This window comes from Monodelphis domestica, chromosome 3 (genome assembly GCF_027887165.1).
Source record: "Monodelphis domestica isolate mMonDom1 chromosome 3, mMonDom1.pri, whole genome shotgun sequence".
NCBI classification, from domain to species: Eukaryota; Metazoa; Chordata; class Mammalia; order Didelphimorphia; family Didelphidae; genus Monodelphis; species Monodelphis domestica.
The window spans coordinates 18,442,263-18,469,292 of NC_077229.1; the positions used below are offsets into that span (position 1 = coordinate 18,442,263).

Consider the following 27,030-nt stretch of genomic DNA (forward strand, 5'->3'; position numbering starts at 1 on the left):
TCTCTCACGGACCCTGTAGAACCCTGGCAGAAAAGGAAAGGTGGGTCTGGCAGGATGGCCAAGATGCTTCTCAGGAATCAGAAGGACTTTCTCTGTGATACTCTGTTGTGCGACTGTCTCAAAGCCTGACTGCCAGGCCTTCCTTTTGCAGAGAACTTCTCTTCCTTTTTCTTTTTGGAAAATCAGGGGCAGGGGTCTCCAGTCCTGCCACACTGTGTCCATTCTCAGGGGTCTTCCAAGTAACACTGAGTACCACCAGCTCTTCTGGGTACCTGAGGATGAGCTTTTGTTACTCTGGGGCTGGTGACTTGAATCTGTCAGTGGTGACAAGGTGCTCTTACTATCTCCTCAGTTATTCTGACCGTCAGCTCCCATTAAGGCACTGGCTGGTCTGCTGGTCACCCACTTCCAAGGCCTTTAACTAATTCCCCTCACCCAATGCTCCTTACAAACATGGCACCCCACGCGGGTCAGAGTTGTAGACGGAGAAGCCTCTCCTGCTACAAGTGCCGCTGTGGGCTGAATGTGCTCTTGTAAGCCTAAAATGAATACTCCAAGTATTAAAATTTATAGGATTTAATAACAACAAAGAGAGAAAGGGGTTCCTTCAGCCAAGTGAGCAGAGCAAAAAGCCAGAGACCCAGAAGCCTGCCGCGCTCAAGCCAAAGAAAAAAAATACCCCCACAGTGTGGGATTCAGCAAATTTCTAAACAAACCCACACCAGGGTGCAATACAGGGATACAAGACAAGGAAACCCCAGTTAAGAGTAAAGAATGCTGGGAAATGAAGTTCCCAGGAAACTAATTTTTAAAAAAACACACTCTTTGGCCATCATGTGTAGGGATTAAAATTAATGGTTTAGCTAAATATATGAAAATTATAAATAATAATGGTGCTCGCTGATTCAAAGTATTACTGCTAAAAATCAAAATGACTTTAATAGCTTTTATTTACAAAAAAGGTAGAAAGGGTGGAAGTAGAGAAATATAAAAAGTAGAGAAAATATTTAGCCTATCTAACTAAATATTACTCCAGTGCTTGACTTGGCCAGGACTTGTTGACCCTCATCCGGAATTAAACTCTCTCCAAAGGTCAGTAAAGGAAAAGCCAGCTATTCACTTACCCAAGTTTCCTCCAAGAGGCAGGTCAAGACAATGAATGACACAAGCTGAAGGTGACTCCTGAGGCCCACTTTCTTCCTTAAGCAGACCTTCTTGAAGCTGATTTCCTTCTTGGAGTCGACTTCCCTAGCCCCAGAAATTCAGGGCCTTTTATAGTGGCTCCTTGTAGTTTCTCTTTCACAGGGGCTAATCACAGTTACCAAATTGTCCAGCACTACCCAGAGGGCCACGTCTGTGGGATTCACACCTCTCATCCTCTGAAGGTGTCAACTCTTATCAAAGGCCTCTGGAGGTCAATTTTTCATCAAAAGGTTCAGTTTCCTGATTGATTGAATTTCTAAGAGTGTGAATTCTCTAAGTGGTTTGTGAGCTCCTCCACCTAGTTCAAGCTTTTGTTGATCCAATCAAAAGGTGTGTTAATTCAAAATAGGCAAAGGGAATAAAGGATTCCTTTTCACAAGTGTGAACTCAGAATAGGCAAAGGGAACAAAGAATTCCCTTTTCACACATGTCTATCTCTGCGAAGCCAGGTAGAGCTCAGAATCTTCCCAGCATTCCTATTTTCTCTTTCTCACAATCTTCTGTCCAGCCACTTCCTCCTTGAACAGCCTCACTGCCATCATTCATTTCAAGTCTTACTGGCCAGATTCAGCCTCTTGTTCCAACATGCTGAGGCCCGTCTCTGTTCTTCAGTGTATGAGCCGTGGTCTGGGTGGTAGCAATCACCAAATCTTTGGCTCTGACTCCCCAAGGAGCTAGGCCTTGCTGTGTACAGCAGACTGAATTCTTAGAATCATAAGGAGAATCAATCATGACCAAGGAGCCCAGCTACTGAGCTTGGAACAAGAGGCTGCCTCCTGCCCATACAGTGGCTCCCCTACCTCCACCATCTCCTGAGAATATCAATACTCTTGTCCTTCCCAACTGCCTTCTCTAACTCCCAAGAAGTTGCCCACCATGCTGGGGCCAGCTCCATCCTCCTCAGAACACTTCCAGGCTTGGCATGGGTACATGGACTGGTAACAGGCTCAGCTAGTTGAATCAGTACATGGAGAGCCAGGTCTAGAGACAGGACATCCTGGGTTCCTATCTGGCCACAGATACTTCCTAGCTGGGTGACCCAAATTGCCTAGCCCTCACCACTCTTCTAAGATGGAAAGTAAGAGTTTAAAAAACAAAACAAAAGAAGCTAAAGTAGCCAAAGTCCCATCAGGGAACCATGGTGCCCTCTGGTAACACGAAGGTTTGAATCAAAAATGCTCATGGTCTGCCTCATTGTGCTCAAGTGCCCCTTGCAAAGGTGTGGTTCATCCCAGGATAAATGGGCACTCCTGGCTTCTCCCTGCAGCTCTCAGCAGGCCAAGCTCAGGCACAGTCAACTCTCCATGAGATATCACAATAAAGACAAGACTGAAGCAAAGTCCTATGAAGGAGCCTGTAATTGTATTGGAATGGGTCAAGGATAAGGGTCATACAGGACAGGCTAAGAAGAATTTATCTCGGAACCCCCACACCAAGGAGACTCCAGTTCTAGCAGGGGCCTCTGAGAATAGCTGACTGTGGATGCCTCTGATTTCAGGAACTCCCAATTTCCCAAGCAGAATAACAAATAACAAAGGTCTCTTCTAAAGGCCTAAAGCTCCAGATTCCCACTTCCTTCTTCATTTTAAAGTGATTTCCTTGTCCCTTCGTGGTCGCCACAATGTGACAAGGAAATCACTTTAAAAGACTAATATATATTAATTTAAGGTCGCCAAGGAATTCAGCTATGTAATTCCTTAAAGAAAACTCAAGTCAGCAGTCAACCTTTTATGGAGTTTAATTACAAACAGGAGGAAGAAAGGTATTAGAGAGAGAGAGAGAGAGAGAGAGAGAGAGAGAGAGAGAGAGAGAGAGAGAGAGAGAGAGAGAGAGAAGGGAATAGGGCTTAAATACCCCCTCTGTTTAGGCTGGGCCAAAAGGCCCAAGCCCTTAGATAGCTGAGGCAAAGAAAAGAGATCAGTCCCTATCACTCACGTGATCAAAATGGAGAAACAGTCTCAGGGGCCTCCACCTCCAGCTTCCTTCAGAGCAAGCTTCTCAGAGCACAACCTCTCAGAGCAAAACCTCTCCAACCAACCCAGTCCTCAGACCCCCTGCTATCTTTAAGGAAACCATCCAAGTTCCCTCCCCTCAGTTCTCACATCTACCAATCACTGTCCATGTCTTCCCTATGCCAATGGTGGCTCTAGCTTAACCCAGGACCGCCCAGAGGTCTGTGGCTTTGCACATGTCTGTTGAAGGTCATATTCTCAAATAATTAAATCTTGATCCTTTGCTGCAGCCCTTCCTAAATCCTGTTACCCTGAGTAGGGTGGAGATTGGAAGTTCCAAGACCTGGTTCTGTCATTCCAAGTATCTCTATTGTATCAATTCTAAAATCAATCATGACTCAAAGAACTTCCTGTTCTATGCTTAAGCATAGGTCAAAGCCCTTTCCATTGTTCAGCAAAAGGTTTCTGTCCTAAAGTAATCTTAAGTAGGGAGGAGAAAGACCCTCCCATGCCAAGGGGGTTAACATTCCAATAGACTATCAGTAGGAAATTTTTCAAGTATGAAATTTCCCAATGGTGAAATTTCCAACATTTATAAGTCTAAGAAATTTTAAGGTTTACACTACCAACAAATTCCTCCCCTATTTGGCTGAGAAGAGGCCCCAAAGCAGAGGGGCCAACAGCTGAAGGTGCCCGAGGCTGTTGACAAAGACCCTCATACAGAGTGGACCCAGGTGCACTAGAATCTCCCCAAAACAATTTGGTATTTCTGGTCTCATTTTCAAGTTTTTCTTTTAAAATAATATTTAGTTGCTAATTTTGAAAAAGTCAGTTATGTGAGTTACCATTTTCTTCAAAATGAATAAAAATAGTATCCTCTAGGACTGAGGAGTCAATAAATGCTTGTATTTTAAAAGTTAAAAAAATAAAACTCCAGGAGCAGTCCCTGGTGAAATGTGCCAAGCAAGTCTAGTCCATTAATGACATGTTCATGAAAGTAACACCCCCTCTCAAGAGTGCCTGGATCTGCCACTTCCCATGGTTGTGGCCAAATGAGTTTCCCAAATCCAGTAAAGTTTTGGTCATACAACCTCAACAACAGCAAGGGCTCGGCTAGCCTCACTATCTCATCCAGAAAAGCAGTCTGTGACTAAGGGAAAGCCTGCCCCCACCCCACTCCCCACCCCTCCTCGAGCTCCAGCCAGGCCTGGAAAGAGATCAGAAGCATTGTGAAAAGAGAGGCCCCCAGGAAGTCGGAGAGGCCATTCGCTTGTTCCCCCACGTCCCGCTCCTGCTCACCTTTCGGGGGCTGTCCAGGTAGGTCGGTGTGAGGGCCACACCACTATTCTCTGCTGGATGGGCAGGGCCCTTGCAGGCATGCAGGCTGGCCTGCTGCTCTCCCAAACACCTAGAAGAAGGTAAAGAACAATCTCTGAGCCCGTGTTTGCCAGCACAACAACTTCTCAAATGCTGAGGATACGAACATCACAACCCTGATTCTCTCTCAGGCTCAGGAGCGGAGGCAGGAGAAACCTGGGATCCAATCTGACTCCTGACCATGGTGGGCTTGGGAGTCAAGAACAAATGACCAGGGCCCTCCGAGCCTTAGTTTTCTCATGTGTAAAACAGTAAAGAGTCCTGGGCCTGACTTCAGGCCGACCTGTGGTCAAAACTAGCCTCAGGTACATCCTAGCTGTGTGACCCTGGGCAAGTCACTTCACCTTGTTGGCCTCCATTTCCTCATCTGTCAAATAAACTGGAGAAGGAAATGGTGAACCGCTCCAGAATCTTTACCAGGAAAACCCCAAATGAGGTCACGGAGAGTCAGACACAACTAAAACAACTTGGCCTCATGAGACTGCTATCAGGCCCAAAGCCAGGAAGAGATGGAACCCAGGCGGCTTTGCCCATATGAGCACTCTGGATCACCCATTCCTAGGTCTGAAAGTTCTTCCCATCCCTTCTCCTCCCCTCAGATACCAGCTGCTTACTGGGACTGGACCCTCCACAGCACTCTCCCAGCACTGGACTCAGAGGGAGCCTGGGAAATGATGTCCAGCACCGAAACACCTTTCCCCGTCTCTGAGCCTCAGTTTCCTGAGCATGAGTTGCCAGGGTTGGACAAGGGGATCTCAAGAGTAACTCCAGGTCTAACATGGAGTGTGGGGAGAGAGCTGGGCTTAGTCAAGAAGACCCAAATTCAAATGCAGTCTTGTCCCTTCCTAGGCAGGTCTCGTCACCCCGCTGGCCTAAATAAAATTAAAAAGGCTATGCTCTCCTTGCTTCTTTTTGCTCCTCCAAGGCAGGGGACCTCCATAAACAAGGTGTTTGGTGAGTCCACCTGCCCAGCTTTGGGAGCCCCAGAACAAATGATTCCACCCCAGGATGGAACATCTCTCCCACCGTGGAAATGCCCATCGCCCATGGGGGAGGGAACTCGAGGTTGTGGCGGTGACGGCATTACCTAACAGAAGAGAAAAAGGCTCTGCATGGGTAGAAGCAGAATCTGGGGCACCCCCACACTTCTGCTGAGGGCTCTGGCCAACAAGCTGGCATTTTCAGAGCAGAGAACGCTTCCTCAGGGCGAGGGAAGGGCTCCTGTGCAGAGCAAGCAGAGGGGAGAAGTAGGCATCATCCTCAGGCCCTCAGGGGGCAGTCATCCAGCCCTCCCCATCCAGGGCACACAGTCATTGCAGGGAGGCCCAGGGTTGGAGGAAGGCCTAGGGCCAGGGTGTGATACCCAAAAGGGTATCTTTCCTCTTAGGACAATGATGGTAAACCTACTGCACAGGTACAGATGGTACACAGAGCGCTCTCTGTGGGAACTCAGCCATCCTCCCTCCCTCCCCAACCCCCCAGAGTTTGTTACTAGAAAGGCAGAGGGTCTCAAGTGCAGCTGCTCCCCTCCCCTTTTCCCCCACTCCTCTGCCCAGAAACCAATGGAAGTACACAGTGGGGAAGGTGGGTAGCTCACAGGACGCAGAGCTGGAGGGGAGCAGAGCACTGAGGCCACTCCCCTCACCCTCTATACACTTGCTGAGGACATTCCTTACTTCCTCTGCCCACAGCCCAATGGGAGCTCTTTCTCCCACCCCTGTGTGTGTGTATGGGGGGGGGACCAAACACCTGGTGTGGGGGAGGTGCCCGGCACTTGTCTCTCAAAGATTTGCCATCACTGTCCTAGGAGAAGTTGGGATCTAGGAGAGGAATGTACTTTAGGAAGACTACAGGGATGTACAGACAGGGGAGTCTAGAGGCTGGTGACAAATGGATGCTGACATACTGGGCCAGATTAAAGATGAGGCCTTGATCCAGAACCAAGGCCTAGGATGACTTGGGAGGTGCTATGGATGAAGAGCAGCCAACATGGGAGGAGAGGGAAAGAAGGATGGAGGCCAACTGACTCCACAGAAGCAAACCTGGGGGATGACCTCCACATGTGCCCTAAAGGAAGGAGCCGGGCCGGAGCCCCTTGTTTCTGCCTGGCCCCTCGCTCCCTCTGCAGTCCTGGCTGAGCCATCTTCCCTCATGGGTCTGTGCCTCAGTGGCACACAGCCTGGAACCTGGCACACAGTGGAACTTAATGGTGGGTCTCCAATCCATCCATCCCTTCCTCTCTATCTGCCTCCTATCTCCTCCCTTAGACAGTGACTCCTGTGGAGATGGGCCCCTGGAGGTCCCTTCTTCATATATAGGCAGCACTTAACAAACATTTCTGCAGGGGTCTCATCAGGCTCTATCCTCTCACACCAGGGGCTCACCCGAAGCATGCCTATCCCATGGGACCCAGATATCTCTTATCCGGGACACTCCAGCAAGGAGATGGAAGCTGCCCACAAAGCCCTGAAAGGCCGGAGCTGGTCGTAGGAACCCAGGTTGGCTCCCCGATCCCTCCAGGAGGCCAGGCTGCACTGGCTAGCCTGGCATCAAAAACCTCCCTCTCTCCAGCCAGGGTGTAGCCATCTGGGCAGAAGGACGAGGCTTGCCCCCTCCATGCCCTCCAGTACCCCTTCAATGGGGCGGCCCACAAGCTAACATTTTCAATCTGGGAAATGTTCTTCCAAATGCCTTTTCCAGATTTCTCAGGAAGAGGCTTCTTGGAACATTCCAAGGTCTGAGTCATTAGAAAATAAAAATAAACCTCCTTCCCACCCCCAGGAGCGTCACACCCCTTCTATCTCCACGTTTCTCATTCTTTTTTTCCAGGGGAACCAGGGCTGCATGCAGCAACAATGGGAACCCACCAAGCTGAGGGCCAGCTCCCCTGAGGGGAGCAACCAAGTGGCCCCATGGAAGGACTCCTGGACTCTTGAGTCAGGAATACCCAAGTTCAAATGCTATCTTAGACCTTCCTAGTTCTGTGACCTTGGGCAAGTCATTGTACCATTGTCTGCCCTCACAGTTTCTTCATTGGTAAATTGGGGATATATAACCTATAAATTGGACATCTACCTTCCAGGGTTGTTGAGAGAACTGAGATAATCTCTCTCTCTCTCTCTCTCTCTCTCTCTCTCTCTCTCTCTCTCTCTCTCTCTCTCTCTCTCTCTCTCTCTCTCTCTCTCTCTCTCTCTTCTTTCTTTTTTTTAAATTTGAAACCCTTACCTTCCGTCTTGGAATCAGTACTGTGTATTGGTTCCAAGGCAGAAGAGTGGTAAGGGCTAGGCAATGGGGGCCAAGTGACTTGCCCAGGGTCACACAGCTGGGAAGTGTCTGAAGTCAGATTTGAACCTAGGACCTCCCGTCTCTAGGCCTGGCTCTCCATTCACTGAGCTACCCAGCTGCCCCCCAGGTGGACTTCTGCCTTGGAACCAGTATTTAGTATTGATTCTAAGACAGAAAAAAAGGTTTAAAAAATAGAAATGAAAAGCAGGTTGAAAACCTGAATTAAAAAATTCTCTAATGCGAGCTGCCATTACGATCACTGTTGTTGTTATCATTGATAACCCCAAAGCTGCTCTGGGATCTCCTTTCTTTCAATGGACTTTTCTATAGGTACTGACATGGGTCTAGTTGGATTTGGTTCCAAAGGGCAGAACTAGGAGTCAGAGGGGCAGGGGAGGCTCCCTGATGGTCAGAGCCATCTCCAAGGGAATGGGTTGCCCAGGGAGATGGGGGCTCTGGGCAGAAGCTGACCCCATGGGGCTCCCTTTCTGATCCTGACAGGGTTAGTTGGTTCTCAGGGTCCTTCCAAGATGTTCTATCAGAGCTTGGGGGCACCTAATTGGGTCTTCCTGAGCCGTGATCTTCTTTGGGAGCCCTTTCTTTCCATTTCCACTGTAGCCCACCCTTTACCCTCCCACTTCCTCTCAGGACCATAAGAATCTCAGAACCAGGCTCAGGCCTCTCCTACACAGCCAGGCCCCAGCTGCCTTCCTGAGAGGTCGACCAGCAGGCTCCCCTGGTTCACCAACATCTCCTACAGGCTGGGAGCTCCAGGAGCATTAGAGAGGATGGAACAGCAAGGGCAGGAAGGAGCTTCCAGACTCTCTTGACATAGCCACTCAGCTATAAAGTCCACACCGGGGCTTCGAAGGGCTCCACAGTCCACTTGCCAGATGGCACAGAGGCCGTAACTGGGCCCTCACTCTCCAGATCAGTCTCTTCCCAACACCCCAATTTCCCAGCGGGGTACTCAAGGCTCTCAGCAGAAGGGCTGCCTGATCTTCCATGAAAGCCTGAGACTTCAAGGGGCCAATACAAAGTGCTGGTTCCAAGACAGAAGAACTTACAGGAAGGGCTGGGCAATGGGGGTTAAGTGACTGGCCCAGGGTCACTCAGTCAGGAAGTGTCAGAGGTCAGATCAGAACCCAGGAAGCCACTGAGCCACCACTTTCTCATGACTTCTAATTTGGCTCCTGTTCACTATTTCCTCAGTCTCCCCATCCACCAGACCCTTGCCCTTAGGATCCTCTCAGCAAGCTTCTACTAAGTCCCTACATCAGGGGTTTTCAAAGGGTGGCCCTTGGGAGTCCTTGAGACACTCTCAGGATGTCCTGGAGGTCCAAAGTAGTTTCATAATAATATGATGACACGGGGCACCTAGGTGGTTCAGTGGTGTGAGAGCCAGGCCTAGAGACTGGAGGTCCTGGATTCCAATCAAGCCTCAGACACTTTCTAGCTGTGTGGCCCTGGATAAGTCACTTAATCCCATTGCCTAGCCCTTACTCCCTTCTACCTTGGGGCCAATTCACAGTATTGAGTCAGGAAGGAAAGGGTTTTTTTTTTTAATTTAATAAAAAGAATACTGTGACATTATGTGTCTGTTCCAATGCTCTTCCTTAGCCAAGCGCACATCTGTGCGAGGCGAGACTTCCTTCAAATACTTCGACCAAAACATTAGTGCAACAGACTGAATGCAGAAACTGGTGGGAGAATCCAGCTGTCTTCCATAAAGGCAGACATTAAAGAAACTGGCAAAAAAGAGATAAAACAAGCCCACTTCTCATTATTTTGGAGCTGGAAAATAGTTCTTTTTCATAAAAATGGGATGTTAACTTGTAATGGGCATGTTATTATTTTAAAGTGAACAAAATCTCTTTTAGTAGTTGATCAGTGTTCAGCCTTCCCCTCCATCTTAGAATCAATAGGAAGTATCCCTTCTGAGGAAGAAGTTGCCTCGTAGCGTTCACCATCTATGGGCAGCCCTACCTCGGCCCCCACCTCGATCCCAGGCTCCGCGATGGCAAGGCGGGCCAGAATGGACCAGTTTCTCTGCGGCCCCTGCACCACCTCACCCAGAGAGATGGACAGTAGAATCCGAGGCTTGGCCAAGGGGCGTGTGGGTGGGCAAAGGTCTCCAAGAGTCCTCAGGGGGACTCAAGAGACTCCCAGAGGAGCGGGGGCCCAGAGAGGGAAGTTCACTGAGGCGGAGGCATGAGTCCTTGCTCACTGTATGGGGTGACAGAGGAATGATCCAGAGACTTTGAAGGACGGAGCCTGGAAGAAAGGCAAAGGTCCCTCCGCAGCGCCCTCGAGATGACCTGAGAGAGGGCCTGCTACAGAGGGAAGAGCTGGCCAAGACCACCCTGGACCTGCACCCCCAGGATCCCAGCAGCACTCACTTCTGACTGGCTTCCATTTCCAGCAAAGCCGAGAGGACAGACGTCCCCTTCTTTCCAACCGGTGGTCCCGGCGGCTCCAGAGAGTGGGCAGAGAGTGGGCCAGCCATCTGCAAGCCCTTCATAGCAGCCCCTTTCTAGGAAGAGATGAAGCGGACATGACATTAGCAGAGAGGGGTCCCTCCTACACCCAGACTCTCTCCATGAAGTCCCCTTAGATCATGCCTTGGGAGCACAGCTTTATGAGAAAACCCATCACACAGGTACTTCATTCTGAATGAGTAAAACCATGCACCCATGATGGAGTGGGTGTTCCTCTCTGTCTCTCCTCTCCTTTCTTCTCTCCCCATCTCCCCATCTCTCTCCCTCTCCTTCTTTCTTTATTTTTTTTAAACCCTTAACTTCCATCTTAGAATCAATATTGAGAATTGGTTCCAAGGCAGAAGAGTGGTAAGGGCTAGGCAATGGGGGTCAAGTGACTCGCCCAGGGTCACACAGCATTTAAGGTCACATTAGAACCCAGGACCTCCCATCTCTAGGCCTAACTCTCCATCCACTGAGCTACCCAGCTGCATACCCCGCCTCCTCCTTTCTGTCTGTTGAGCTCACAACCTTGAGTCATCCATCTCCATCTCCTCGACAGTGGAAATCTGCCTAATTGTAAAATCCGAGCAAGAGAAAGAAAGGCCCACAAGAGGTCCTCCCTGAAGGGTGGTCAAAAGACTTGTGTTGAAAAATGCCATCTGTCCTCTGAGAAAGAACTGATGGAGTCTGAAGGCAACCTGGAACATTTTATATTTCGCTTTCTTTCTCTTTTTTTACTCCTTGTTTGAGATCTCTTCCACAAAATGACGAATATGAAAAAGGGGTTTATATGATTGCGCACATAAAATACATACTGGATTGCTTACTATCTCAGGGAGGGGGAAGAGTGGAAGGGAATTTAGAACTCAAAACTTTAAAAAAATGAACGCTAAAAATTGTTTTTACATATAATTGGGGAAAAATAAAATATTATTTATTCTTTTAAAAAGGATAAGCATGGGGTTTTTATGTGACACAATGTATAAAGCACCAGGCCTAGAGTCAGGAAGACCTGGATTCAAATTCAGACTCAAGCAGTTCCTACCTGTGTGACTTGGGAAAGTCACCTGACCCCAATTTGCCTAGGCCTTGCCCTTCTATCTTAGAGGTGCTACTAGGACAGAGAGGAAAGGTTGAATAATATAAATAAAAAGCTTTTTAGTTGAAAAAAGGAGAGACCTCCAGGAGACAACCATGCCTCGCTGGATGACGTTCCTCCTGCCACAAGGGGAGCTGAGTCAGGCACTCACCCGTATCATGCGGTCTGACCGGTGGCGCCGCCGGATGCGATTCAAGCCTTCCATGAAGCGGATGAAGCCATCCAAGAGCTGCCACTCTTCCTCATCCGAGCGGGGCTTCTCCCCGTAGATGTCACAGTGCGCCTCCCCTTCTGTGATGCGTTTGGTAGCAGTGACGCATGCTGGGAGCAGCAGGAAGCGCGTTCTCCAGAATTTCAGCGACTCAATTAAACTAGAGGACCAAAAGCCCAGGAAGACAAACCAGCATCAGCAGCGTCACTGTCGTCTTCATCATCATCATCCTCCCCACAAAAATAAGAGCGGCCCCTCCTCCCAGAAGGTTTCCCAGCTACAACGCATGATGGCGCAGGGCCAGAAGGACAACAGTTTAAGCAGCCCAGAGACGGCACGTGAGAGTCGATGAGCCTGGCTGAAGACCCAGGAGCCAAAGGAGGCGTGCAAAGGGAAACGCGAGGGCCTGGGTCACCCGGGGACACCTCTCTATGGAGACGGGGCCCACAAGAGCCCTCGGAAGCTGCTCCACTCCAGGGGTCTTAGAGGGAGACGAATTAGTCAGAGAGCCTGGGTGTGACTCTGGTGCAGGGATAATCTCAAAGGAAGAACGGAAGGGTGAGAAAGAGGGATAAAGTGGGAGGAGGAAAAGGGGAGATAAATGGGGAAAGGTATCTCACAGAAACACGACGTGAAAAGGGGAGTTTATACAACAAAGAGGGGCCAGTGCTGGGGGGGTCGTGGGGAGCAGACGGCACTTGGCCCTCACCCACATCCGAACTGGACACTTGCCTACACAGCTAGGGATGGAAATCCATCTGACCCAACAAGAAAATGACCCATGTAAGCAGGGCAGGGCTGGGACAACCACAGAAAATTTAAGACATTAAAAAGTAAATTGGAGGGCAGCTAGGTAGCTTAGTGGATTGAGAGCCAGGCCTAGACATGGGAGGTCCTGGGTTCAAATGTGGCCTCAGGAACTTTCTGAGCAAGTCACTTAACCCCCACTGACTAGTTCTTAGCACCCCTCTGCCTCAGAACCAATATACAGTATTGATTCTAGGACGGGATGTGAAAGTCAACGGAACCAAACAGATTCCGTTTCCTGTGCCATCTTTTTGTTTCACCTTGTTCTGGTCTAAAGTCCTGAGGCCTTTGTGGGAGGGGCATTGCTCTTCTGAGAAGAATAGCCGAAGGCAGTAATGGGGCCTGCTCCCTGCCCACATTTCATAACTCCTCCTTCTACTCCTTTTCTAGCTTTAAAAAAACTGAAGGGGGTCTTTTCTGCTTTTATATCACCTTCATTTCTCCCCTCCCAGAGAACCATCCAGATTATTAATACAGAATTTTTTTTAATTTTGTTTTTATAACTCTTTCCTTCTGTCTTAAAATCAGCACTATGTATCGGTTCCAAGACAAAAGACCTCTAAAGCCTAGGCAAAGGGGGTTAAGTGACTCATCCAGGGTCTCACAGGTAGGAAGTGTCTGAGGCCAAATCTGAACCCAGGCCCTCCCATCTCCAGGCCTAGCTCTCAATTCATGGAGCAGTCTAGCTGCCCCTTTAATACAGAATTTTTTTTTTTTAGGGCCTGCTAGTTTATTGTTATAAGGAGCACCTACTGGTGGATGAAATGAGATGCAAGCACAGTGCCTGGCACATAGAAGGTGCTCATTAAGTTGTTTTCCAGTCATATCTTACTCTCTGTGACCCCATTTAGGGTTTTCTTGGCAGAGATACTAGAGTGGTTGGTCATTTCAATCTCTAGTTCAATTTACAGATGAGGAAACTGAGGCAAACAGGGTGAAGTGACATGCCCAGGGTCACCCAGCTAGTAAGAGCATGTATGACTTTATCTCGCAGTATAGTACTCCTGCCTGAGGCCAGATTCAGAGTCAGGAAGATGAGTCTTCCTGCCACCAGGCCTGCATGACCTAAATGCTATCACTGGTCACCATCATCACCACTGTTCACGTTGGATCAGCACCTGCCCCTTAGAGAGTGGCTGGAGGGACTAGAGAGGCTGAATCAGATACCTACATGGGATAGGCCTTCTGTACATATTGGACACCAGGATTCAGTTTGGCAGTGGGAGGGAGAATAGAAATCTTTGCTTTTTTTAAAGTTCAAAAGAAAAAAGAGAGTTCTTGCAGCTCTAAGACTGATGAGCCCAAGACGGTACAACCAGGATAGGACAGAGATGGGGCTTGATGCCGCATCCTTCTGAATCTACAGCCTACTCTCTACACGCTGTAGCATGGCCCCTCTTAGAGATCAAGAACAAAAAAACAAAGAAACAAGAGTTGGCCAAAGAAGCCGAGTGTAAAAAACAGACACGAACTCTGGACTTCAATCCTCACAAGCCCTTGCTCCACTTCCCAAAATGCTTTGTAATCTCACTGAATTCTCAGGTGGGCCGAGATCGAGAAGGGATTTAACTTGATTGCAAAGGCTTTTGTGGTCTCTTTTGGACTTCCGTTTTGGAGCAGATGCAGCTCTTCCATGATGTGAGATTATCTTGTCTAGGCCTCTCTGGCCTAGGCACCTGTTTCTTATCCTGTCTTTTCTTTAATCCTTAACTTTTAATAAACCTATAAAAAATATAATACTCCTTGCAGAGAGAAACAATTTCTACCTGCCTCAGTCTCCCCTAATTTTAAGCTTTACACGAGGCACAAGCCAAGTGTGACGTCGGGTACCGCAGTCCCCACCTCTGCAGACGTGGAAGGCCTGGGCAGGCCTGGCACTCACTATTCTTTCTCTTTGGTCATGAGCTCCATTAGAGCAGCCCTGGCCACATGTGCCCTTGGACAAGTCCCAGCTCCCTGAGCCTCCGTGTCCTCATCTGTACAAGGGGAGGAAAGCCCTCAGAGACCCTAGGCACAGCCTGGCCTGCAGCTGACCTGAAGTCCTCGGAGCCCGCCGAGCAGATGTACTGATCCAGGTAATTCCACTTGTATTCTTCCAGGCGTTCGTGGGAGAACTCCACCCAGCAGGACACAAACTCTGAGTCGGAGTGCGAGGGGCACAGGCTGTAGGTATAGTTGATCTGGGCAGACTCGTAGGGATACCTGCAACAAAGCGGCGCCAGGTCAGCAGGGCTGGTTAGCCGTCCCAGGCGGACGTCACAGCCTGCGAGGTTCTGCCCTGCTCAGGAAGCATCTCCACCAACATTCCTGCTCCTGACCGGCATGACCGCATCTGACACGCTGCCCGGATGTGTGACCCCAAACAACTCACTTGGGCAGGTAGCGGGTGACTGTGATGATTTTGTCCTTCAACGTCACTTTGTGGAAAGTGCGACCCATACTCAGCCAATACTGGTCTTCCTCCTCAGGATGGTTTCGGGACACGAGGCCTACGTGGAGAAAAGAAGGCCAAAGAGTTTCCTCTGACCCTAGTGTATGGGGATGGACTGAAGCCCAGCGTAGAAGAGACTGGCAAACTCCTTCCCATGAAAATGGTACCAAATGCAGAGAACCTGGGGAAGACTAAGTGAACAGATGCAGGAATGATAGCGGAACCAGAAGAACCATTTCTATAACAATAACAACAACAGTCTAAAGACAAATGGCTGGGAAACACTGAAAAAATGGCAAATGCAATGACCGGCCTAATCTCTCCAGAGGACCAGTGATGACGTGTGCCCCCACTCCTGACCCTGAGACAAAGGGCTCAGGATGCAGGAAGAGGCAGACACTTCTGCATCTAGAACACAGCGGGGTAGGTTTTGTTTGGCTCGAATTATTTGCTGGAAAGATTGGGCTTCCATTCAAAAGGGCAATATGGAACTATGCCCAAAAGGCTTTAAGACTGTACCTACCCTTTGATCTGGTAATACCACTACTGGGTCTGTATCCCTAAGAGATAATAAAAAAGGAGAAGGACCTACTTGTACAAATGTATTTACAGCAGCTCTTTTTGTGGTGGCAAAGAAGTAGAAATTGAAATGACGTCTATCCATTAGAGAATGACTGAACAAATTGTGGTACCTGTTGGTGATGGGATATTATTGTGCTATACGAAATGATAAGCAAGATGATTTCAGATAAAGCTAGAAAGATCTGTATGAACTGATGCAGATCTGCAAAATAGGCAGAACCAGGAGAACATTGTACACAATACTAGCAATACTGTACAATGATTATCTATGAAAACTTGGCTGCTCTCAGCAACGCAATGATCTGGACAATCCTGAAGGCCTTATGACCAGGAATGCTATCCACTTCCAGAGAAATAACTGGTGGAGTTGTCTTTCACATCAGTGTATTAAGGGTTTTGATTACATGTGAGTGTGCTCTTGCAACAATGACCAATTTAGAAGTGGGCTTTGCATAACAATAAAAACAAAATTAAAAAAAAAAAGATTGGGTTTTTCATTTATTAGATGTGGTCTTGAGCAGAAAGAAAAATTAGCCAAAAAAAAAAAGATACAAAAGAGGATCATTGAAGCATTTACAAAACTGGACAGAAGAGAAGAAAGAAATTCAGTGGGAGACACAGACCAACAGGACAGCTTTGAAAGTAACAGGTTGAGTTTATTACAGCTGTTTGTAACAAGAGATTGAAGTGGAATCCTCTTTTTCTGTCCTTTGTCTATGGAAACATTTGCTCCTTTTTCTGGTATTTGTCAAATTCATAATCTTAAAAAATCCTATCAAAAAGTTAATTCCTATGAAACTTGCATGAATATTTCTAGGGCAAGCAGAAAACCTCAGAACCTCAGGCTCAAAAATGATAACCACCAAAAGGGTAAGAGGCCACGAAAGAGATGAAAGGAACCTTAGTGCCCACACAGCAGAGGCAACTCCTCCCACTGAGGACCCCCCTCCAGAATCTCCATTTTGAGGCAGCGCTCAGCCCAATCAGAAAACCAGTCGCCATCCTTTCTGGTCTGGCATCGACTTGCCGGATTTTGCCAGCTTGGAGATCCTTCTCTCCTCCTCCTCTGTCCTCCCAGCACCCCCTTCAGTTCCCTTTTATGGGCCACCTTTTCCCATTGAAGTGGAAGCTCCTTGAGGGCAAACCCTGCCTTTTGCTTCTCTCTGTGTTCCCAAGGGCTTAGTACAGAGCCTGGCACAGAGCTATGTAAGGAGTCCATCCTGACTGACCTGATTTAGAGACTACTCTGGTGTCAGTCATTTTTCAGTTGTGTCTGATTCTTTGTGACCCCATTTGGGGTTTTCTTGGCAAAGAAACTAGAATGGTTTGCCATTTCCTTCTCCAGCTCATTTGACAGATGAAGAAACTAATAGGGTTAAGTGACTTGTCCATGGTCTCCCAGCTAGAAAGAATCTGACCCTTCATGATCCTATTTGGGGTTTTCTTAGCAAAGATACTGGAGAAACGTGCCATTTTCTTCTCCAGCTCACTTTAGAGGTGAGGAAACTAAGAGAGACAGAGATAGAGGAAGGCAGAAAGAAGAAAAGGGAGAGAGAAAGGAGTAGGGAAGTGGAGGGAAGAAGGGATACAGAGACCTAGAGACAGAAAGAGAAAGATAGAGGGAGGCAGAGTGAAAGAAATGGAGTGGGAGCACAGAGAGGGATGGATGGAAAGAAAGTGGAGAAAGGAGGTGAGAAAGACAAAGACAAGAGATAGGGGAAAAGAAAGGAATGAAAGGGAGTGGAGAAAGAGAGAGAGAGAGAAGAGGGAGGCAGAGGAATGGGAGATAGAGGAGGGATGGAAAGAAAGTGGAGGAAGACAAAGACAAGAGACAAGGAGAGAAAGAAAGGAAAGACAAAGGGAGTGGAGAGAGAGAATACAGAGAAGGGGGGAGGGGAGAGACAGAGACAGAGAGAGTGAGAGAGAGAGTGAGAAGGACAAAGAATGAATGAGCACTACTCACCCCGGCTGTAGAGGGGGCTGCTACTCAGGGGAGGGGCCACAGCCGGGTTGGGTTTCTGGGGCTTTGGCTGTACGATGATCTGGTAGCCCTGCATGAGACGTTGGCAAATAAACTCCTCGAACACCTGCTGGGCAGTCATCTGCATGCCCTCTTCATCCCTCCTGAAAAGACATAGTTATCACATCAGAGAAGGGGCAACTCAGCCACCAGGGCAGGAATCCTCATCCATGTCCCAGAGGGCATCAGGGCGCATCATGGAGCCAAGGCCCTCAGACACGGAATCATTGGGCCAGGTCCAGAACAGGCTGTCATTAGTCCCAAATCAGTGCTGCCAGCCTTTCTCTACATTTCCTCTCAGCTACCTAGCAGAGTGAATGGAGCCCAGTCTGGACTCAGGAGCCCAGCATGTTCTTTTCTTCATACCCACGTGACTCAGGAACCAACAGAAATGCAGAATATGCTGAGTGTGGAAAAAAGATATCTATGACCACTAAGAGGCTTGTAAAAGATAGTAACTAAATTTAGCTATTTAATAGATAATAAAATTGAAATTTAGATGTGACCAATACTGTTTTATTGGAAAACTTGACTTTTTTTTAACAATATTTTTATTTTTCATTAGAAACAATTTTTGATAATTATTTTTTGACATTTTAAAATTCAGATTTTCTCCCTCCCTACCCACCCCTGGAGGTGAATAGTCTCCTATAGGTTATATACCCATACTTGCATGTAATATATACATTTCCCTTTTGCTCATGTCATGACAGAAGACACATATCACACATAAAATAAGTCTCATGAAAGAAATAAAATGAAAGACGAATGCTTTGATATGTACTCAGACTCCAATAGTTCCTTCTTTGGCTATGGAGAGCATTTTCTTCATGAGTCCTTTGGGGTTATCTTGGAGACTGGCTTTTTGTTAATGGTTTGAGTCTTTCACTGTTGATCATTGCACAATATTTCTCTTACCATATACAGTGTTCCCTCGGTTCTGCTCACTTCACTTCTGCATCATTTCATATAAATCTTACAGGGTTTTTCTGAATTTATCTTCTTCATTATTCCGTATGGGCAATAGTATTCCATTACAATCATATAACACAGTTTGTTCAGCCATTCCCCACATGATGGAAACTCCCTCAGTCTTTGCCACTACAACAAGAGCTAACAAAAATATTTGGCACAAATAGGTCCTTTCCCCTTATCTCCGATCTCTTTAGGATATAGACCCAGTAGTAGTATTACTGGGTCAAAGGGTAAGCACAGTTTTGTGGCCCTTTGATCCTGATTCCATATTGTTCTCCAGAATGTCTGTATCTGTTCCCAGTTCCACAACAGTGTATGTGTCCCAATTTTCCCACATTTCCTCCATTTTCCTTTTTGGTCATTTTGCCATGTTAATCTGGTAGTTGTGAGATGGTACCTCAGAACTGTTTTTTTTTAAATTTACATTTCTCTAATCAATAGTGATTTGGAACATTTTTTTCATATGATTATAGATAGTTTTAATCTCTTCCTCCGATAAGAGCCTGATCACATACTTTGACCATTTCTCAATTGGGAAATGTTCTATATTACGATCAATTTGACTCAGTTCTCAATGTATTTAAGAAATAAGTCTTTTGTCAGACATTTGCTATAAATTTTTTCCCCAAATTCATTGTTTCCCTTCTAATTTTGGTTGCATTGGTTTTGTTTATACAAAACCTTTTTAATTTGATGTAATAAAAATTATCTATTTCATTTTTTGTAATGTTCTCTATACCCTGTTTGGTCTTAAATACTTCCCTTATCCATAAGTCTGACAGGTAAACTCTTCCATGCTCCCCTTATTTATTTATGGTATCATCCAACAAGTATCCATTTTGAATTTATCTTGGTGTATGGTGCAAGATGTTGGTCCTTACCTAATCTCTGCCATATAGTATTCCAGTTTTCTCAGCAAACTTGTTCCCAAAGAGTTTAAAAAAAAAGAGAGTACACAACTCCAAACGGAGTCCCAAAGACATGATAATAACAGTTCTACTGTCAGAATTTCAGAGCACAGGAAGGATTGCAAAGCAATTTATAAATATCATCTCATTTCATCCTTACAACAACCCTGCTAGGTACTGTGATGATTCCCATTTTACAATTGAGGAATCAGAGGCAGAAAAAGGTTTAAGTGACTTGCCCAGAGTCACATAGCTATGAAGTGTCTAAGGCCAGATTAGAACACAGGTTTTTCTGACTCCAAGACCAGCGCTCTATCCAATGGCTACCAGGTACCTCTAGAAGATAAACCACTGCTAAAAAAAAGTCCAAATCAGGATTCTCTTCATGAGGACCCTCAACTCCTGCTTTTGTGCATTACTATAAGAAGTGTTGTATTACTCCTTAGCTAGTTTTCTCAAAAAAATACATGCGTAAGCCCTTTTTTGTAGTGGCAAAGAATTAGAAATTAAGGGCTTGTCCATTACTTGGGGAATGGTTGAACAAGTTACGGTATATGATTGTAATGGAGTAAGTACTATATTGCACCGTAAGGAACGATGAACAGATGGTATCATAAATACCTAGAAAGACTTATATGAACTGATGCAAAGTGGAGTGAGCAGAACCAGGAGAACAATGTATACAGGAACAGAAAAATATAATGAGCAACTGTGAAGGTCTAAATTATTAATAGCAAAACAAGGTCCCAAGATAATCCCAAGGGTTTCTTGATAAAAAAAATGCCATCCAAAGCCAAAGAAGGAACTGTTGGAGTCTTATTGAAATGAAAGCATGCCATCTTTCACTCTGTTTCCTTCATGAGTTTTTTATTGTATGTGTGATATGTGTGATCTGTCATGGCATGAGAAATATGAAAAAATGTACAGCGTGAAAGCACAGGTATACCCTAGAAGAGACCATTTTCTACCTCAGGCAGAGGAGAGAGGGGAAGAGAGGATCTGAATCACAAAATGTCAGAAAGCAATCACCAAAAATTGTTTCTATCTGTACTTGAAACTATTTTTTAAGTTAAAAGAAAAAGAAAAATGCACACATAAATTGCCTCTTTTTTGTTTCGGTTAGATTTGTTGGTAGAGAGACAGAAGGAACCCAGAGTAAGCCTTCCTAGGAGCCAAACACTGGCTAAGCTCTGGGAATACCAAAACAAGCAAAAAGATAGGCCCAGTCCTCAAGAAGCTTACATATATGGGGGAAGACAAGGCATAAAAGGAGCAGAATAGGAGTGGGGGAGGCAACCAGAGGAAAAAAAAGAAAAGCAGAGACAGGAAATAAGTAAGCACAGAGAGAAGCTCTGGCTGACCAGGCCCACTACACCCCGCACATGAAGGGCTGCTAAACCTAGACAAGAGGGACCTTCCAGAGTCAGATGCTTCCACATTTCACAGGCCAGCCCCTCTCAGGGGCAGGCCATCCATCTCTGCATACCCACTTGGAGTCACTCTTCATTCTCTGTAGTAGGAAGCTTCCTGCAGGGCCTTGGCCCCATTTTCAAGGGCATCATCCCCAGAGGTCCATCATGATGGGGCTCTCTACAGACAGGGTTTGGCTACCTCTGTTCTGGCCACAGGGGCCTTTGAGCTCTTTGCTCCTCATCAAAGTCACATTTCCCTCTTATTGCTGCAGAATTCTGACCTTAATCAGAAATGAGGGACAAGTCGTATCCAGGGATACCCAAAACTAAGCAACATGTCCACAGGGCCTAGCAATGTCTGCCACAAGCCAAACTGCGGCCCCTCAGTCTGCCAAGGACACTTCTCAGGTCTTTGCTGGGGTCACATTAAACAACATGGCCTTTGGGGGGGGGCAGGGTTTCTACTAACATTGTGGCATGTGTGTGTGTGGCCTTTCTGTCCCTGACACCGCCTTAGGTGCAGGTCAAAGGTGATGGACAAGGCTGTCCCTCTAAGCTTTGCAGATTGATTTTTAAACTCGTGCCACAGAGAAAAGGGGGTGGATCTTACATCACGACATTTTCTGGAAATAGAACAATTTGATCCCAGAACCCAGGGGCCACAATAATCATAGCACCATACAGGAAAACCCTGGGCCAGGCTCTCTGACACCAGATCCATCCAGTGGCCAATGACGAGATGTCGGGTCATGTCGGGGAAAGGCTGCCTCCTGCCTCCCTCCTTCCTCGGCTGGGGAGGTGGCACTCCCGGGGCAGAATGGGGCATGCCAGCTGTCGACTGTGGCCAACCAGCAGCTACTGGGCTTTGCTTGGTTCTCCCTTCATTCTGAGAAGGGGAAGGCTTTTAGTAAGAAATGACAAGTTTCCCTTTAAAGGGCCATTGACCTTTTTTCCAAGGAAAGATGAGCTGCAGGCTCCGGCAGGCACTCACCTGTCCATGTCGGCCTCCGGGAGGAGGTCGTAACAGCCCTCGGTGTAGTCGTTCTGAAGGCCCTGGCGGTCTGGGAAGTAGTCGGTGGTGAGGGGCAGGCACGCCGGAGTCGTGAGAGACTTCCAGTCCACTCCCACTGTGCAACAGAAGCCCGGCACTACAGGGGGAGCAGACAGCGTCAGAACTGCCGCGGGGCGCAAGGTCGCGGGTGTTCCCCCACAAGGAACGTTTGGGCACAGGGAGGGAGGGGGAGACAAGGAGCAGAGGGAGAGGGGGTCCAGTCGCCAGGAGGGGAGGAGAAAGGAGGGAGGAGAGAGAGAGAGACAGAGTCTGTTAACCAGGGCAATGCACATGCGTCTTGAGGCCCATCATGCGGTGGGCCGCTTGGCTAATTCTGAGAATCATCTGTCGGTTACAAGCTGGAGAGTGGCGAGGCACGAGGGCGGGCAGCTGGGCACCGCTGGCCCTGAAGCCGATCAACGTTGGAGAGCAGATGAGCGGGGCAGGCCCACCTGCGCAGGGCAGGGCAGCTCAGCCAGATTCTGGACAGAGCAGCAGACAGAGCGCAGACAGGAGCGATGGCGGAGGCGGCCACCCAAGCGACAGATCCGAAAGGGAAAAGGGGTGAGGGAGCGCCAGAGCCCCAGCTCTCAGACAGCTCGGAAGGAGGGGAACCTCTGTGTCCCCAAAAGAAGGGACCAAAAAGGCACTGTCTGTGTGGGAGTCCAAGAAGGTCCACGCTGTCACGGGCAAGTGGAGCTCCGTGACCACAAATGCGCCCTCTGCCACCCTCTGGAGCCCAGACATGTGCCCGTGAGCTTTGTCACCCAGGCTCTTCTGATGTACTGCTACTCGGCTGGGAGATGAGGACCAGCAAGGCAATGCAGTGGCCAGAACACGGACCCCACCACCAGGAGGCCCAGCTCTGACCCTCAAATGTCTGACCCGTCTAGGGCTGTCAGGCAGGGAGTGTCTCCTAAACCCCTCTAACAGTGCCCGGAAAGGCCAGGAACTGTTATTCTTCAAGGAACTTCCTAAGCACCTTCTGCTATGAACGCCTCCATCCTCTCGATGGCCCCAAATGGTAGCTTGGGGGAAGACTATTCCCATCTGACAGGCAGCAGAGTTCAGGTGACAAAGCATGGATTGTGGGCATCCAAGGGCCTGGATTTCAATCCCACCTGCCTCCATCTACCATAGCCACGGCCGCTGCATGACCGTGGTCAAGTCTCTCTCCCTCCTGAAGCCTCGGCTCCCTGCTCTGTGAAACAAGGGCCTGGGCCAGCTCAGTATCCCAGAGGCTACAGCACCAGGCCTGGAGCCAGGAGGACTGGCCTCGGATGCTTCTCGGCTGTGAGATCCGCTGTCTAGCCCTAGCCACTCCTCGGTCTTAGAATCGATACAAAGACAGAAGGTAAGAGGTTTCTTTAAATTACAAGAAAAGGGGGCAGGGGCCGTGCCAGGTGGCCTGTTCTGCACCAAAGCTCTGACTCATTTTACAAGCACCAGAGTCACATCCCATGGAGGGAGGGCAGAGCGAGGAAGACTCTGTGCTGGGCCTGAGGGCCGGCAGCCTCTGTTCTGTCTCTCTGAGCTGCGCTTAACAAGCAGACAGGCGTCTAAAGGCACCTGATGCCCCGCTGCCTGGAAGCTCCTTGAGGCCAGGTCCTGCCTCGGCTCAGCTCGGTGCCTCACAGGCTTCTAGCTCGGCGGTCTGTCCCCACAGAGCTGTCTGTTGGCTGTCCTTGGGGCACACTCAGAAGAGCTGGGCAAACTGAGGAGGTTAGGAGGCCGGAGGCTTCTCCTAACAGTCCCCCAGTCAGGGAGAAGCAAAGCTCTCTGGGCCTGACACAAAGGTCTGTCCCTGGGCTGAATTCTGGCCTATGATGGTGACATGAAGAAAGGCCTCTGCACCATCAAACATGGAAGTCCTAAGCCTTTCCTGCTTTTCCAGGAAGCCCATTTCTATCTCCCTCCAAAGCCAGGACTGGTTAGGTAGGACTGAGAGGAAAAGCTGGCCGCATGGATGGAGTGGTCCCAACACACTGCCCACCTCTCCTCTCCCTTAACTGGACAGCACCTGCGCCAGCCTGGGACTCATCCCTCCTCTCCTCCACTTAAACTGCCCTGAGGTCTCCCACTGAAAGCCCTGAAGGTCCTGGGGAGAGGGGAGGCCCTCTCCTTTGCCCATCACCCTCTACATATCTGGGTACGAGGCTGTCCTCTCCCTCTTCCTCCCAGTGGAACAGAAGCTGCCCCTCACTGTCCCCCCAGATCCCTCTTGGGCCTCCAACAATAGTTCTAGCAGCCCCAGGCATCCACTGGACCATGTTCCTGGGGAGCAGGACCCTTGCTGTTTACATCCCTGCCCCCCCCCAATTCTGTAACCAAGTGCTCCCTCTTACTAGGATCTGAAGAGGCGGACACACTGTCTTCTAGAGAATCCTTGTTCTGGCTCCTGGGTCCTGCAGAAAGATAGAGAAACGCCTGACCAACGAGAGCCACAGCTGCCCACACCCTCACCCTTCTGCCCATGAAGAAGTGGCCTGCACCTGGATGATAGAACAGCTGCGAACCCTTGAGGGCAAGACTTGTTTTGCTTTTTAGTTCTATTGGGATTCCAGTTCCTGGCACACAGTGAGGGCTTCCTCAATGCTGGCTGCCAGGCCTTGCTGAATAAAGCAAATATGGCAGAGCCAAAAGGGAAATGAACTCAGAGCCAGGAGATCCAGGTTCAACTTCTACCTTGGACACTTGCTATCCATGGAAGCCTGGGGGAGCTAATCACCCTGGACGTGGCTCGAGCCCTCCCTGAACCTTAGCTACTGAGACAGGGGAGGTAAGATCTATGGCGATGGAGAGAATTCCCCCGCCGGGAGTCCCCCTTGGTGCCAGGATCCTGGATCCTTCATGGGGTACTTGTTTGGGGCCAAATATAAGATTTTGAGCTAAATGCTTTGCACTGCCCACTCCATGAAGAAAAGGAAGGCCGAGGTCAGAGGGATGGGGAGGACAGCATCTGAACACTTGGCTTCTGAATAACCTCCGTTTCCCAAATGAGAACTTCAGAAAATAAAACCCAATTTGCAGCATTCTTCACCCAAGTGCCTCAGCTAAACAGTCCAGGACACTAACCCCAGGCAATGTCATTGATGTTTCTATCAACTAAGTGACCAGTGAGCTCCCATGTGTGTTGACGATCAAGGTTTGGAGCCAGGGGCTTTGGCCAAAGTCTCCCCATAGGAGAGAAGCTAAGCTCTCCAGGCCCAATACCAGCTGTCCCCTGGGCCAAGACACGCTGGCCTCGCCCTGACCTGGGGCAGTGATGAAGGAAAGGCTTCTTCACCGGGAAAACCTAGAAGCTTTCAGTCCCTTCACGGTTCTTCCCCTTGGGGCCATTTCTGTCTTTCTGGAGATGATCAGCATCTTGGGTATTCCAACAAGGGTCCCACAGCTCTTTACTGCATCTTGGTGACCAATTGGGAGCCCCAAGGTGACTTGGACACTGCACTGAGGCCCAGGGAAGCGGAGCACCTCGTCCGAGGCCACACCGAGCTGGATTCCTGGCTGACCCCATCTTGAACATCTCTTCCAGAGCCGCCTCCAAAGCGCCATGCTGAATTTCCAGCATCTCTGGTGTACCAAGGACACAGTGTCGCATGCTATCCTCCCACAGAAGGCCAGAATTTGAGAGCTGGAAGGGTCACCAAATCTAGCTCATGTCCCCACAAGGATTCCCTCCATGGCCTACCTGGTGAGTGGTCCCCTACCCCAACAAGAGGGAGCTCGCTGCGGCCCAAAGCAGCCCATTCCACCTTGGAGCAGGCCTAATCATTCCAGGTGTCTCCTGGCACGGGGCCTATGTATGGCTCCTCACAACTGCCGCCCTTGGCTCTATACTCCAGTGACTGGTCATTGCTGCCTCCTTCTCTCCAGTCTAAACAATACTACTCCCCCATCTCCCACTACCCACCACCATCTTGGGTGCCCGCCGGCTCTTCTACAGCCTTACTAACCGGGGGCCGCCAGAACTCGACACGGCAGACCCTACATGACAGGGTCGGGGCAGAGGATGGAAGGCTGCCCCAACTGCTTAATCCTGGGCACAGGGCCCCCCAGGGTCCCACAAGCCTTGCTGCCTGCCCCATCATCCTAATGACACACACTGGACCCACTAAAACCCTCAGGTGTCTAGGGTTTTCAACTCCGTCTGTCCTACAACTCTAGCACAAGAAAGGCATGGGCCAGGCAAATAGGGTTAAGCAACTTGCTCAGAGTCACACAGCTAGTAAAGGTCTCAGGCCAGATTTGAACCCGGTCCCCCCAACTCCAGGCCTGGCACTCTAGTCGCAGTGCTGCCTTCGTTGCCCACCCCACGTTCCCCCCCAGACAAACATCTACCTAACCAAGTTTTCCCCATCTTGGGCAGGTGAGGCCAGTTTTTCAAACCTAACATTTATCTCAGATGACTGTCAACGTGTTAGATTCAGCCCAATGCTGTGGCCTGCCAAGGTCTTCGGACCTACCTCACCTCCTGGCTTTTGTCACTGAGACATTTGAAAAGCCTGCCACCTACTGGCAGCTCGGCCAGTGTGGACAACAGCCAGTTGGAGCTTTCACTCACATCCAATGCATTGTGGTCCCACTTGGGGTTTCCTTGGCAAAGATACTGGAGTGGTTCGCCACTCCCTTCTCTGGTTCATTTTACAGATGAGGAAACTGAGGCAAACAGAGTGAAGTGACTTGCCCAGGGTCACCCAGCTATGAAGAGTCTGAGACCAAGTTTGAATTTATGAAGATGAGCCTGGAGTCAGACTATCCACTGAACCATCTCACTGCCCCAACTTTCCTAACAGTCAACATACATAGCATTTCTATAGTGCTTACCATGTGCCAGGTGCCAAGCTAAGAGCTTTGCAAAGATCAACCCTTTTGGTGCTTAGAGCAATCCTAGAAGGTAAGGGCTGTTATTATCCCCATTTCAGAGTTGAGTCAATTGAGGCAGATGGGGCTTAAGTGACTTGCCCAAGGGCACGGAGCAAATAAGTGGATCTGAATTCAGATCTTCCTAACTCCAGACCCAGCGCTCTATCCACTGCACCACTCAAGTTAGACAGAGCTTTAGAGTCAGGAAGACCCAGGTTCAAATTATGCCTCATACACTTACTGTGTGACTCCCACTAAGTTATTTAACCCCCTCAGGCCCTATTATCTTCATCTGTAAAAATAAGAGCACATCCTTCAGGGTGTGAGGACAAAAGGAAACATTTGGTAGAGCCCTCCAGGAACCATGAAGA

General features: G+C 48.7%; 1 protein-coding gene across 9 annotated transcripts in view; it reads right to left on the minus strand.

Moving 5' to 3' along the window:
- Positions 1-27,030, minus strand: part of DEPDC5 (DEP domain containing 5, GATOR1 subcomplex subunit) — a 116,113-nt gene that overhangs the window by 17,756 nt on the left and 71,327 nt on the right. For 5 of the 9 annotated variants that reach the window (XM_056821442.1, XM_056821441.1, XM_056821438.1 and 2 more), the window contains 8 exons: positions 24,139-24,198; positions 21,734-21,917; positions 17,391-17,551; positions 14,786-14,903; positions 14,449-14,616; positions 11,548-11,767; positions 10,217-10,350; positions 4,455-4,563 (listed from right to left, as the gene is read on the minus strand). In XM_056821442.1, the coding sequence (XP_056677420.1) occupies positions 4,455-4,563; positions 10,217-10,350; positions 11,548-11,767; positions 14,449-14,616; positions 14,786-14,903; positions 17,391-17,551; positions 21,734-21,917; positions 24,139-24,198 (1,154 nt within the window). The remainder of the gene's footprint in view (positions 1-4,454; positions 4,564-10,216; positions 10,351-11,547; positions 11,768-14,448; positions 14,617-14,785; positions 14,904-17,390; positions 17,552-21,733; positions 21,918-24,138; positions 24,199-27,030) is intronic. The other 4 variants (XM_056821444.1, XM_056821443.1, XM_056821440.1 and 1 more) reach the window with 1 other exon arrangement.